The 13,139-nt window shown below is 49.9% G+C and overlaps 1 protein-coding gene across 1 annotated transcript in view; it reads right to left on the reverse strand.

Annotated features, from left to right (window-relative positions):
* LOC109885013 (cytochrome P450 26B1) overlaps positions 1 to 13,139 on the reverse strand; it is a 29,276-nt gene that overhangs the window by 6,767 nt on the left and 9,370 nt on the right. Inside the window, exons 2-4 of the mRNA XM_031793062.1 lie at positions 8,423 to 8,647; positions 764 to 882; positions 1 to 88 (exon numbers count right to left, since the gene is read on the reverse strand). Of these exons, the coding sequence (XP_031648922.1) occupies positions 1 to 88; positions 764 to 882; positions 8,423 to 8,647 (432 nt within the window). The remainder of the gene's footprint in view (positions 89 to 763; positions 883 to 8,422; positions 8,648 to 13,139) is intronic.

Below are 13,139 nucleotides of genomic sequence, written 5' to 3' on the forward strand. Positions count from 1 at the left end.
GTTGAACAGATGTCTCATCTCCTCGTCTGCTACTCTGAACCCCAGCAGTACCCTCACTGCCATGTGGAACGACAGCCTCTGGGATTCCCTGGGGAGGGAGGGAGAGAGAGAGAGGGGGGGGGGGTTAATAACCAGACATAGCAACCCTACGTAGCCCTATGTAGCCTTTATGTAGGGCTGAAGACCCTGAACCCCAACCACACCCCACTGCCATGTGAACGACAGCCTCTGGGATTCCCTGGGGAAGCAGTCAATTAATCAGTCACCAATCAGTCCAACCAATCAGTCAATCACTCAGTCAACCCAATCAGTCAACCAATCAGTCAACCAATCAGTCACCAATCAGTCAGCCAGTCAACCAATCAGTCAATCACTCAGTCAACCAATCAGTCAATCACTCAGTCAAGCCAAATCAGTCAACCAATCAGTCAGCCAATCAGTCAACCAATCAGTCAACCAATCAGTTAACAATCAGTCAGCCAATCAGTCAGCCAATCAAGTCAGCCAATCAGTCCAGCCAATCAGTCAACCAATCAGTCAGCCAATCAGTCAACCAATCAGTCAACCAATCAGTGAGAGTCCAGGAAGGTATTCAGACGGAGGATGGTATCTATAAACAAGCAGGGTTCCTCTCCAGGTTTCCTCCTTCCAAGGGAGTTTCTCCTAACCACCGGCACTACTGCTTCAGGTTCTGCTTGCTCTGTTGTGTGTGTGTGTAGGTGGGGGGGGGGCTCTTCTAGCTGGAGTGGGTTTTAGAAGTCACCTGTAGACGTTGATGGGTTCTGGGTTGGAGCTCCACAGCCTCAGTGACTCCTGGATCACCTGCTGGATCTTAGGGAGGTAGGACTGCAGAGCCTCATGACTGAATACCTTGGAAAAGACCTGGAGGAGAGGGGGAGGGGGAGTGAGAGAGAGAGAGAGAGAGAGAGAGGTAGGAAGAGGGAGAGAGAGAGAGAGAGAGAGAGAGAGAGAGAGAGAGAGAGAGAGAGAGAGAGAGAGAGGTAGGAAGAGGGAGAGGAGACGAGAGAGAGAGAGAGAGAGAGAGAGAGAGAGAGAGAGAGAGAGGAGACAGGGGAGAAGCGAGGGGAGAGGAGAGAGGTGTAAGGGTTAGAACCATTTCTTCACCATAACCACAACACTCTTCCTCACCTTGACCTGACCACAGACCTCTTCCTCACCTTGACCTGACCACAACCACAACCCTCTTCCTCACCTTGACCTGACCACAACCCTCTTCCTCACCTTGACCTGACCACAACCCTCTTCCTCACCTTGGACCTTACCACAACCTCTTCCTCACCTTGACCTGACCACAAACTTCTTCCTCACCTTGACCTGACCTGACCACAAACACAAACCTCTTCCTCACCTTGACCTGACCACAAACCTCTTCCTCACCTTGACCTGACCACAACGACAGACCTCTTCCTCACCTTGACCTGACCACAACGACAGACCTCTTCCTCACCTTAACCTGACCACAACGACAGACCTCTTCCTCACCTTGACCTGACCACAACCACAAACCTCTTCCTCACCTTGACCTGACCACAGACCTCTTCCTCACCTTGACCTGACCACAGACCTCTTCCTCACCTTGACCTGACCACAACCACAAACCTCTTCCTCACCTTGACCTGACCACAGACCTCTTCCTCACCTTGACCTGACCACAACCCTCCTCCTCACCTTGACCTGACCACAGACCTCTTCCTCACCTTGACCTGACCACAGACCTCTTCCTCACCTTGACCTGACCACAACCACAAACCTCTTCCTCACCTTGACCTGACCACAGACCTCTTCCTCACCTCGACCTGACCACAGACCTCTTCCTCACCTTGACCTGACTACAGACCTCTTCCTCACCTTGACCAGACTACAGACCTCTTCCTCACCTTGACCTGACCACAGACCTCTTCCTCACCTTGACCTGACCACAACCTCAAACCTCTTCCTCACCTTGACCTGACCACAGACCTCTTCCTCACCTTGACCTGACCACAGACCTCTTCCTCACCTTGACCTGACCACAACCACAAACCCTTCCTCACCTTGACCTGACCACAGACCTCTTCCTCACCTCGACCTGACCACAGACCTCTTCCTCACCTTGACCTGACTACAGACCTCTTCCTCACCTTGACCTGACTACAGACCTCTTCCTCACCTTGACCTGACTACAGACCTCTTCCTCACCTTGACCTGACCACAGACCTCTTCCTCACCTTGACCTGACCACAGACCTCTTCCTCACCTTGACCTGACTACAGACCTCTTCCTCACCTTGACCTGACCACAGACCTCTTCCTCACCTTGACCTGACCACAGACCTCTTCCTCACCTTGACCTGACCACAGACCTCTTCCTCACCTTGACCTGACCACAGACCTCTTCCTCACCTTGACCTGACCACAGACCTCTTCCTCACCTTGACCTGACCACAGACCTCTTCCTCACCTTGACCTGACCACAGACCTCTTCCTCACCTTGACCTGACCACAGACCTCTTCCTCACCTTGACCTGACCACAGACCTCTTCCTCACCTTGACCTGACTACATCTCACCTGCATAATGTAACTATTCTCAAAACACCATGTCCAGAGAAAACATCTCACAACAACGTTTCTACTCCTTCAGACACAGCTGTCACATTCGGCACCAATACTACAAATCCACAATCCCCTGAGTCATCGTTCAAAGCCTCTCTACTCTAGGATCATGTATTATAAGAATGTGTTGATAATTTTAAAGATCTGCACAGCTAAGGTTTGTTCTACTCCGTTCTTTACTTCTTTGTCCTTTGACTTGGGAAAATCTCTCATTATGTCAATGTTATGTTGTAGAGTGGACAGAGACAACCTACTATCAACCCCATCCTCTCTCTCTCTGTCTCTCCCTCCCTTCCTCTCCATCTGCCTCCTCTCTCTCCCCCCTCTCTCTCTCTCCCTCCCTTAATCTCCCCGTCTCTCTCTCTCCCCCTCTCTCTCTCTCCCTCCCTTAATCTTCCTCTCTATTCTCTCTCTCTCCCCCCTCTCTCTCCCCCCTCTCTCTCCTCTCCCTCCCTTAATCTCCCTCTCTCTCCCCCCTCTCTCTCGCTCCCTCCCTTAATCTCCCTCTCTATCTCTCTCTCTCCCCCCTCTCTCTCTCTCCCTCCCTATCTCTCTCTCTCTCTCCCCCTCTCTCTCTCTCCCTCCCTTAATCTCCCTCCCTATCTCTCCCCCCTCTCTCTCTCTCCCTCCCTTAATCTCCCTCTCTCTCTCTCTCCCCCCTCTCTCTCCCCCACTCTCTCTCTCTCCCTCCCTTAATCTCCCTCTCTATCTCTCTGTCCCCCCTCTCTCTCCCTCCCTTAATCTCTCTCTCTCTCTCCCCCCCTCTCTCCTCTCCCAGCATTAACACATTCTATTCATTCTACTTTCCCTTGAAGTCAGCAGTAGCTGTGTGTTGTGTGTGTGTGTGTGTGTGTGTGTGTGGTGTGTGTGTGTGTGTGTGTGTGTGTGTGTGTGTGTGTGTGTGTGTGTGTGTGTGTGTGTGTGTGTGTGTGTGTGTGTGTGTGTGTGTGCTTGCATGCACGTGTGCGTGATTGCGTGAGTGCTCATGTGTGTGCAGAGTAAACGAAGGTTAGGATTTTCCTGGCAACCCCAGTACCTTTCTTAGGAGACTCCCAAATGGCCCCTATTCCCTATATAGTGCACTACTTTAGACCAGGACTGGCACCCTATTCCCTATATAGTGCACTACGTTAGACCAGGACTGGTACCCTATTCCCTATATAGTGCACTATTTTAGACCAGGACTGGTACCCTATTCCCTATATAGTGCACTACGTTAGACCAGGACTGGTACCCTATTCCCTATATAGTGCACTATTTTAGACCAGGACTGGTACCCTATTCCCTACGTAGTGCCGTACTTTAGACCAGGCCTGGCACCCTATTCCCTACGTAGTGCCCTACTTTAGACCAGGGCCCTTAGGCTGACTCATAAGACCCTGGTAAAAAAAATTGTGCACTATATAGGGAATAGGGTGCCAGTCATATTGTTGTCTCTCTCTCCCTTCCTCTCTCTCTCATATCATTGTCTCTCTCTCACTGCCCCTCTCTCATATCACTGTCTCTCTCCCTGCCCCTCTCTCATATCACTGTCTCTCTCCCTGCCCCTCTCTCATATCACTGTCTCTCTCCCTGCCCCTCTCTCATATCACTGTCTCTCTCCCTGCCCCTCTCTCATATCATTGTCTCTCTCCCTGCCTCTCTCTCATATCACTGTCTCTCTCCCTGCCCCTCTCTCATATCATTGTCTCTCTCCCTGCCCCTCTCTCATATCACTGTCTCTCTCCCTGCCCCTCTCTCATATCATTGTCCTCTCTCCCTGCCCCTCTCTCTCTCATATCATTGTCTCTCTCCCTGCCCCTCTCTCTCTCATATCATTGTCTCTCTCCCTGCCCCTCTCATATCATTGTCTCTCTCCCTGCCCCTCTCTCTCTCATATCATTGTCTCTCTCTCCCTGCCCCTCTCTCTCTCGTATCATTGTCTCTCTCCCTGCCCCTCTCATATCACTGTCTCTCTCCCTGCCCCTCTCTCATATCATTGTCTCTCTCCCTGCCCCTCTCTCTCTCGTATCATTGTCTCTCTCCCTGCCCCTCTCTCATATCATTGTCTCTCTCCCTGCCCCTCTCTCTCTCGTATCATTGTCTCTCTCTCCCTGCCCCTCTCTCTCTCATATCATTGTCTCTCTCCCTGCCCATCTCTCTCATATCTTTGTCTCTCTCTCTCTCCCTCCCCCTCTCTCTCATATCTTTGTCTCTCTCTCCCTGCCCCTCTCTCTCATATCATTGTCTCTCTCTCCCTGCCCCTCTCTCTCATATCTTTGATATCTTTGTCTCTCTCTCTCTCCCTGCCCCTCTCTCTCATATATTTGTCTCTCTCTCCCTTCCTCTCTCTCTCATATCATTGTCTCTCCCTATTACTCTCCTCTTTCGCCTTCATGCTGCTTCCAATCTGTAACTCACTCACTCATCTCACTCTCTCTTTCTCCCTCTCTCTGTCTCTCCCTCTCTCTCTCTTTCTCTCCCTCTCCTCCATCCCCTACCCCCACCTTCCCTCCTCACTCAACCCCTTATTTCTCTCTCTCCTACTTTCCTTCCCTCATTCCCTCCCTCTATTTCTCCCTCCCTCCATCTCTCTGTATGAATGAACAATAGTCTTCAGAGCTCGTGTGGTATTCATGGCTAAGAACGAGGGAAAGAGGGAGGGAGGGAAAGAGGGAGGGAGGGACAGTGGGAGGCAGGGAGGAAGGGAGTGGGTGAGAGATAACAGACGATGTTAAGAAGTTAGAACTACTTGAGGCTGAAACACAAAACTGACCCAAGATCAGTATCTAAAATAGAATGGAACAATAATGTCAATGGAAAAGGTTTTAATAACTTGTAATGTCCAGCCCTGTCTATATCTCAACGGTTGTAATGTAATGATGGCCAAAAGAGAACTGTGCCAGTCATCCCTCCACTCCAGTCATCCCTCCATCCCTCCAGTCATCCCTCCATCCCTTCACTCCAGTCATCCCTCCAGTCATCCCTCCATCCCTCCACTCCAGTCATCCCTCCATCCCTCCACTCCAGTCATCCCTCCAGTCATCCCTCCATCCCTCCAGTCATCCCTCCATCCCTTCCAATCCAGTCATCCCTCCAGTCATCCCTCCACCCCTCCAGTCATCCCTCCATCCCTCCACTCCAGTCATCCCTCCATCCCTCCAGTCATCCCTCCAGTCATCCCTCCATCCCTCCAGTCATCCCTCCATCCCTCCACTCCAGTCATCCCTCCACTCCAGTTATCCCTCCATCCCTCCAGTCATCCCTCCACCCCTCCAGTCATCCCTCCATCTGTCCAGTCATCCCTCCATCCCTCCAGTCATCCTTCCATCCCTCCAGTCATCCCTCCATCCCTCCAGTCATCCCTCCAGTCATTCCTCCACCCCACCATCCCTCCAGTCATCCCTCCACCCCTCCAGTCACCCCTCCATCCCTCCAGTCATCCCTCCATCCCTCCAGTCATCCCTCCAGTCATCCCTCCACCCCTCCAGTCATCCCTCCATCCCTCCAGTCATCCCTCACCCCTCCAGTCATCCCTCCATCCCTCCAGTCATCCCTCCAGTCATCCCTCCATCCTCCAGTCATCTCTCCACCCCTCCAGTCATCCCTCCATCCCTCCAGTCATCCCTCCATCCCTCCAGTCATCCCTCCACCCCTCCAGTCATCCCTCCATCCTTCCAGTCATCCCTCCATCCCTCCAGTCATCCCTCCACCCCTCCAGTCATCCTTCCATCCCTCCAGTCATCCCTCCAGTCACCCCTCCATCCCTCCAGTCATCGCTCCAGTCATCCCTCCAGTCATCCCTCCAGTCATCCCTCCACCCCTCCAGTCATCCCTCCATCCCTCCAGTCATCCCTCCATCCCTCCAGTCATCCCTCCACCCCTCCAATCATCCCTCCATCCCTCCAGTCATCCCTCCATCCCTCCAGTCATCCCTCCACCCCTCCAGTCATCCCTCCATCCCTCCAGTCATCCCTCCACCCCTCCAGTCATCCATCCATCCCTCCAGTCATCCCTCCATCCCTCCAGTCATCCCTCCACCCCTCCAGTCATCCCTCCATCCCTCCAGTCATCCCTCCATCCCTCCAGTCATCCCTCCATCCCTCCAGTCATCCCTCCACCCCTCCAGTCATCCTTCCACCCCTCCAGTTATCCCTCCATCCCTCCAGTCATCCCTCCACCCCTCCAGTCATCCCTCCATCCCTCCAGTCATCCCTCCATCCCTCCAGTCATCCCTCCATCCCTCCAGTCATCCCTCCATCCCTCCAGTCATCCCTCCATCGCTCCAGTCACCCCTCCATCCCTCCAGTCATCCCTCCAGTCATCCCTCCATCCTCCAGTCATCCCTCCAGTCATCCCTCCAGTCATCCCTCCACCCCTCCAGTCATCCCTCCACCCCTCCAGTCATCCCTCCATCCCTCCAGTCATCACTCCCTGTCTGTCTGTCTCTGTCTCTCTCTCTCTCTGTCTCTCTCTGTCTCTCTCTCTCTCTCTGTCTCTCTCTGTCTCTCACTACAGTCTACACTCCCACGTCTTTCCCGCCCTTTAAAAAAAAAGTCAATGTTTCTTTTTAACCCTCCACCTCTCAGCATTAATTACATTCATAATAACAATTATGTTTCCCTGGCAACTAAAGAACCTGCAGCCAATCACGAGATGACCAACCAGAGCAACCACTGTGGCTTGTGTGTGTGTGTGTGTGTGTGTGTGTGTGTGTGTGTGTGTGTGTGTGTGTGTGTGTGTGTGTGTGTGTGTGTGTGTGTGTGTGTGTGTGTGTGTGTGTGTGTGTGTGTGTGTGTGTGTGTGTGTGTGTTTATCTGAGAGTGGGACAGTCTCTTTGGACAAACCGTGAGAACGGAATGGCTTCCACCTATCCAACCCCTTATCTACCCAGACAGAGAAAAGAACGAGAGAAAGAGTGAAAGCAGAGAGAGTGAATACCTCTCCAGCCTCACCGTCTCCCTCTCTCCTGATTGCCTATCTGTCCTCTCCCCACTTTCTCTCCTTACCCCCTCCTCTCTCTCTCCCTCTCCCCCTCACCTCTCTCTCTCCCCCCTCAGCTGTCTCTCTCTCCCCCTCACCTTACCTCTCTCTCTCTCTCTACCTCTCCCCCTCACTCTCTCTCTCCCTCACCTCTCTTTACCTCTCACTCTCTCTCTCTCCCTCACCTCTCTCTACCTCTCCCCCTCACTCTCTCTCTCTCCCTCACCTCTCTCTACCTCGCCCCTCACCTGTCTCTCTCCGCCTCTCCCCTTCACTCTCTCTCTCTACCTCTCTCTCTACCTCGTCCCCCTCCCCCTCCGTACTCTCTCTCTCTCTCCCCCTCACCTCTCTCTCTGTGTCTGTTCAGTGCCAGGCCCATTACAGGAAATTACACTTTTACTCTCTCCTCATTATCCTCTTATCCCCTGGGCGCCCACACACACACACACACCCCCTGCCCAAACCCACCCTCTCCCCAGTCATTGTCCCATCTAGAAACAGAGTGGTTCTGTGTGTATCTCTTGATTCCTCCAGGGAAGGGCTCATGTTACCACCGCTGTACCCAGGGAGGGTGAGGGGGTCAGTGGGGTGTAATCTGGGCCATGCTCCCCTGGCTCTGGGGGTCCTGGAGGCCCCCTGTACACAAGCCCCTATAATGACCTGCGATTAGTCTGACTGCTCTCTGATGCACAAGGAGCCTCATTCTATACCTGGATGTGTGTGTGTGTGTGTGCGTGTGTGTGCGTGTGTGCGTGTGTGCGTGCGTGTGTGCGTGCGTGTGTGTGTGTGTATGTGCGTGTGTGCGTGCGCGTGTGCGTGTGTGCGTGTGCGTGTGCGTGTGAATTACCTTTCGTCTCTTGCGGTGTATATCTCCTATAGAGTTAGCCAGTGAGTTGGGTCCCAGTAGGGTCGAGGTGCTCTGAGGCCAGTCCACGCTGACCAATGTGTGCTCTCCCATTAGAACCTTCCGGACATTCTCCGCACCGGTGACCCGGATCAGGGGGCGTCCCAAAAGGTGGGTCTTGAAGACGTTGCCGTACTTTTGCCTCCGCGATGCGTGGAACGCCGACCCCTGAATGATGAAAAAGGAAAGGAGGGGGGGGGGGTGCTGTTAGGAAACATCGATTTAGGTTTACATCCATCTCCCCTGTCTTCTTTACTCTCGCTGAAAGGCAATAGTCAAACTTCAAGGAACAGCAAGTGACCAATCCCGACCGGGTGTTGTTGCCTACGAAGGCGGGGTTATGGGTTCAGGGACGAGCGATTGGCTCACTAGCTGATTAACACGTCTTACGGCTGCAGGCCTAAGGATCCCGTCTTAAACAGACGTAGCCCTGAACGGTTGCCGCTCTATAAGGATCCAGTCTTAAACAGACCCAGGGAGGGATATGATGTAATGTTTGTGAAAGGAGGCAGAGTTTGAAAGAGGGATCCACAGACAAACAGAAAACTGATGTAAACTGTGTGAGAAAGTTTCACGTCGAGCAAAACATCAATCTCTGATTGAACTCTTTAGCTCTCAACATTGCACCCCTATTGCCCAAAGCACAAACACTCTGATAACACACAGTCTGATAACACACACACAGAAACACACACTCTGATACACACACTGAAACACATACATACTGCACCTGCCCTCGATCACCTCCTAATGTGCGTCTAATAGCTAATCTGGAATTTAATAACAGAAAGGATATGGGTTGGAAGAAGGAGGGAGAGACAGAGACAGAGACAGAGACAGAGACAGAGAGAGACAGAGAGTGACAGAGAGTGACAGAGAGACAGAGAGAGAGAGAGACAGAGACAGAGAGACAGAGAGAGACAGAGAGCGACAGAGAGCGACAGAGAGACAGAGACAGAGACAGAGACAGAGACAGAGAGAGAGAGAGAGACAGAGACAGAGACAGAGACAGAGACAGAGAGAGAGAGAGAGAGAGACAGAGACAGAGACAGAGACAGAGACAGAGACAGAGAGAGACAGAGAGTGACAGAGAGTGACAGAGAGACAGAGAGAGAGAGAGACAGAGACAGAGAGACAGAGAGAGACAGAGAGCGACAGAGAGCGACAGACAGACAGAGACAGAGACAGAGACAGAGAGAGAGAGAGAGACGGAGACAGAGACAGAGAGACAGAGAGAGAGAGAGACAGAGAGCGACAGAGAGCGACAGAGAGCGACAGAGAGACAGAGAGACAGAGAGAGACAGAGAGCGACAGAGAGACAGAGAGACAGAGAGAGACAGAGAGAGACAGAGAGAGACAGAGAGAGAGAGACAGAGACAGAGAGAGACAGAGAGAGAGAGAGAGACAGAGAGAGACAGAGAGAGAGAGACAGAGACAGAGAGAGACAGACAGAGACAGACAGAGACAGAGAGACAGAGAGAGACAGAGAGAGAGAGAGAGAGACAGAGAGAGACAGAGAGACAGAGAGACAGAGAGAGACAGAGAGAGAGAGACAGAGACAGAGAGAGACAGAGAGAGACAGAGAGAGACAGAGACAGAGAGAGACAGAGAGAGAGAGAGAGACCAAAGTGTTTCACATGAAATAGAGTAACAGCCCAATATCAAACCTCTCACTGGGACCTCAGTGCCAATGCAGGGGGAAAGGAGACAATGAGGAATCTATTTCCATATTGGAATGTGCCCTTCCACTGTGTGGAGAGGTCTGTTTTACAGTAGTTCCATTAGAGGTCGCAGTTAGTGTTTAGAGGTCTAGGTTAGGTTTTAGAGGTCGAGATTGGGGTTTAGAGGTCGAGGTTAGGGTTAGGGTTGGGGTTTAGAGGTCGAGGTTGGGGTTTAGAGGTCAAGGTTGGGGTTTAGAGAACGAGGTTAGGGTTTAGAGGTCGAGGTTAGAATTTAGCGGTTGAGGTTGGGGTTTTGAGGTCGAGGTTAGGATTTAGCGCTTAAGGTTAGGATTTAGTGGTTGAGGTTAGGATTTAGTGGTTGAGGTTAGGATTTAGTGGTTGAGGTTAGGATTTAATGGTTGAGGTTAGGATTTAGTGGTTGAGGTTAGGATTTGGGTTGGGAAAGCTGATCCTAGATCTGTGCTCTAAGCCAAGGGAAACTCCTAACAGACGCACACACACACACACTCACACTCACACACACACTCTCACACACACTCACACTCACAGTCACACTCACACACACACACAAACACACCGACAGCGGCTAACAGGGCAGCCCTCACGACTGCTAGAGTGGACAGAGAGTACTAGAGGGCATACAGAGGTTTACTGTGGCACACACACACACACACACACACACACCTAGGGGTTCCATGTGTGTTTTCCGTCTTTTGGGTTTGAGGCCGAGTTAGGACAACATGGGGGCTTGTCAAACTTACCACTCACACACACACACACACACACACACACACACACACACACACACACTCACACTCACACTCACACGCACACACACCCGCACTCACACACACACACACACACACACACACACACACACACACACACACACACACACACACACACACACACCCGCACTCACACACACACACACACACACACACACACACACACACACACACACACACACTCACACACCCACAGCCACACCCACACACACCCACAGCCACAGCCACACCCACTCACAAATTACTTGGCAAAATACACACAAACATACAATCACCTAGTCACACACCAAATAAACACACAAACATACCTAGTCACTCAACAAACACAGTAAACACAAACACAAACAGACTTATAAACACACAGAGGATAATTAATTAGATTGGAGAATGGCTCCGGAAATAAGATGGCTGCCATTTTACGGGCTCCTATTGTGTTATTTTACGGGCTCCTATTGTGTTATTTTACGGGCTCCTATTGTGTTATTTTACGGGCTCCTATTGTGTTATTTTACGGGCTCCTATTGTGTTATTTTAACGGGCTCCTATTGTGTTATTTTTGTGTGTGCTTTTCTTCTTCTTCACATTGTTTGTAACTTATTTTGTACAATAATGTTGCTGTTACCATGACTGAAAAGAGCTTCTGGACATCAGAAGATGAATCACCTCAGACTGGATGGAAATGTTTCTTTAATAAGTGTGATAGAATGTTGCTCCAAATCCCTCTCATTCACGGGATGAAAATAAGGAAATAGGAAATAAGGAAATAAGGAAATAGGAAACCAGGAAATAGGAAATAAGGAAATAAGGAAATAGGAAATAAGAAACCCGGAAATAGGAAACCCGGAAATAGGAAATAAGGAAATAAGGAAATAGGAAACCAGGAAATAGGAAACCAGGAAATAGGAAATAAGGAAATAAGGAAATAGGAAATAAGAAACCCGGAAATAGGAAACCCGGAAATAGGAAATAAGGAAATAGGAAATAAGGAAATAGGAAATAAGGAAATAGGAAATAAGAAATAGAAACAGGGCCTTGTGTTCAACTGTGATGTTGTTCAAGCTGAATTTATTTTTCTCTTCCTGGCAACTGTTTAATATTTTTTCGGGAAAATCGTGAATTTAGATTTGTTTAAATTTTTTTTTTTTTACATTTACTCTCGGGTCCCAATTATAGCAATATTGCTCTATAATATTAAGATTCTGTTGAATACCTTTTTTGGTTGGTGATAGAAGAACCAGCATATAGTATTTTACCTCTGTGTCAAATAGTCCTGGGCCTGCAGAATTGTCCAACATGTCTGCTAATTTATATACAAATGTTGAAAAGGTTTGGACTCAAACTGCAGCCTTGTCTCACACCTCGACGTGGCAAAAATATATATATATATTTTTCATTGCACACTTGTTTCTGCGTTCGTACATTTTATGAAGTTATGCACCTTGTGCTGTTTTTAAGCATCTAATTTCTGATCTAGACCACAAGCCGTCTTTGGTTTTATAGATTTGAGCTTTTCATGTAGTTGTGGATCTAATGGATTTTGGTGTTTTTTATTAATGACCGATTCAGCGATGTTCCATTTTTTTTTGTGTGAATTTAAAATAGGTTATAAGTCTTTTTTTGTGTGGGATTTGTCTTGTATAAATGATCAAAATAAGTTTTCAAAATAAGTCTCTTGCTGTCTCCCTCCCTCCTCTCTCACAAAGAGCTACTGCTCGAACCTAGTCAGGACTTATGACCTGTGTGTGTGTTTGGGTGTGTGTTTGTTATGTGTGTGTGTGTTATGTGTGTGTTATGTGTGTGTGTTTGGGTGTGTGTTTGTTATGTGTGTGTGTGTGTGTGTGTGTTATGTGTGTGTATTTGGGTGTAATGGTTGGTTATTTTCAAGGCTAATTTTTAGCAGGTAGTTACATCCTGTTTGTTTCACCTCTCGACTCGACGGCGCTGCAACACACACTCTTCTTGTTGGTCTCCTCTCTTCCACATTTCTTGTATTAGGCTAGCATAGTTAACTTTGGCTCCGTCACAATTGTTATTTCCAGGATTCCTTGCATCCCTCTCTCGCCACCTCTATCTCAACCGTATTGGAGACTTTGAGAAGGAGTTGAGGAGAAAGGATGCAAGGAATCCAGGAAAGATTCAGTGGGATGCGGCCCTTGGATTCTCTCTCTCCTCTCTCTCTCTCTCTCTCTC

This window comes from Oncorhynchus kisutch, linkage group LG16 (genome assembly GCF_002021735.2).
Source record: "Oncorhynchus kisutch isolate 150728-3 linkage group LG16, Okis_V2, whole genome shotgun sequence".
NCBI lineage: Eukaryota > Metazoa > Chordata > Actinopteri > Salmoniformes > Salmonidae > Oncorhynchus > Oncorhynchus kisutch.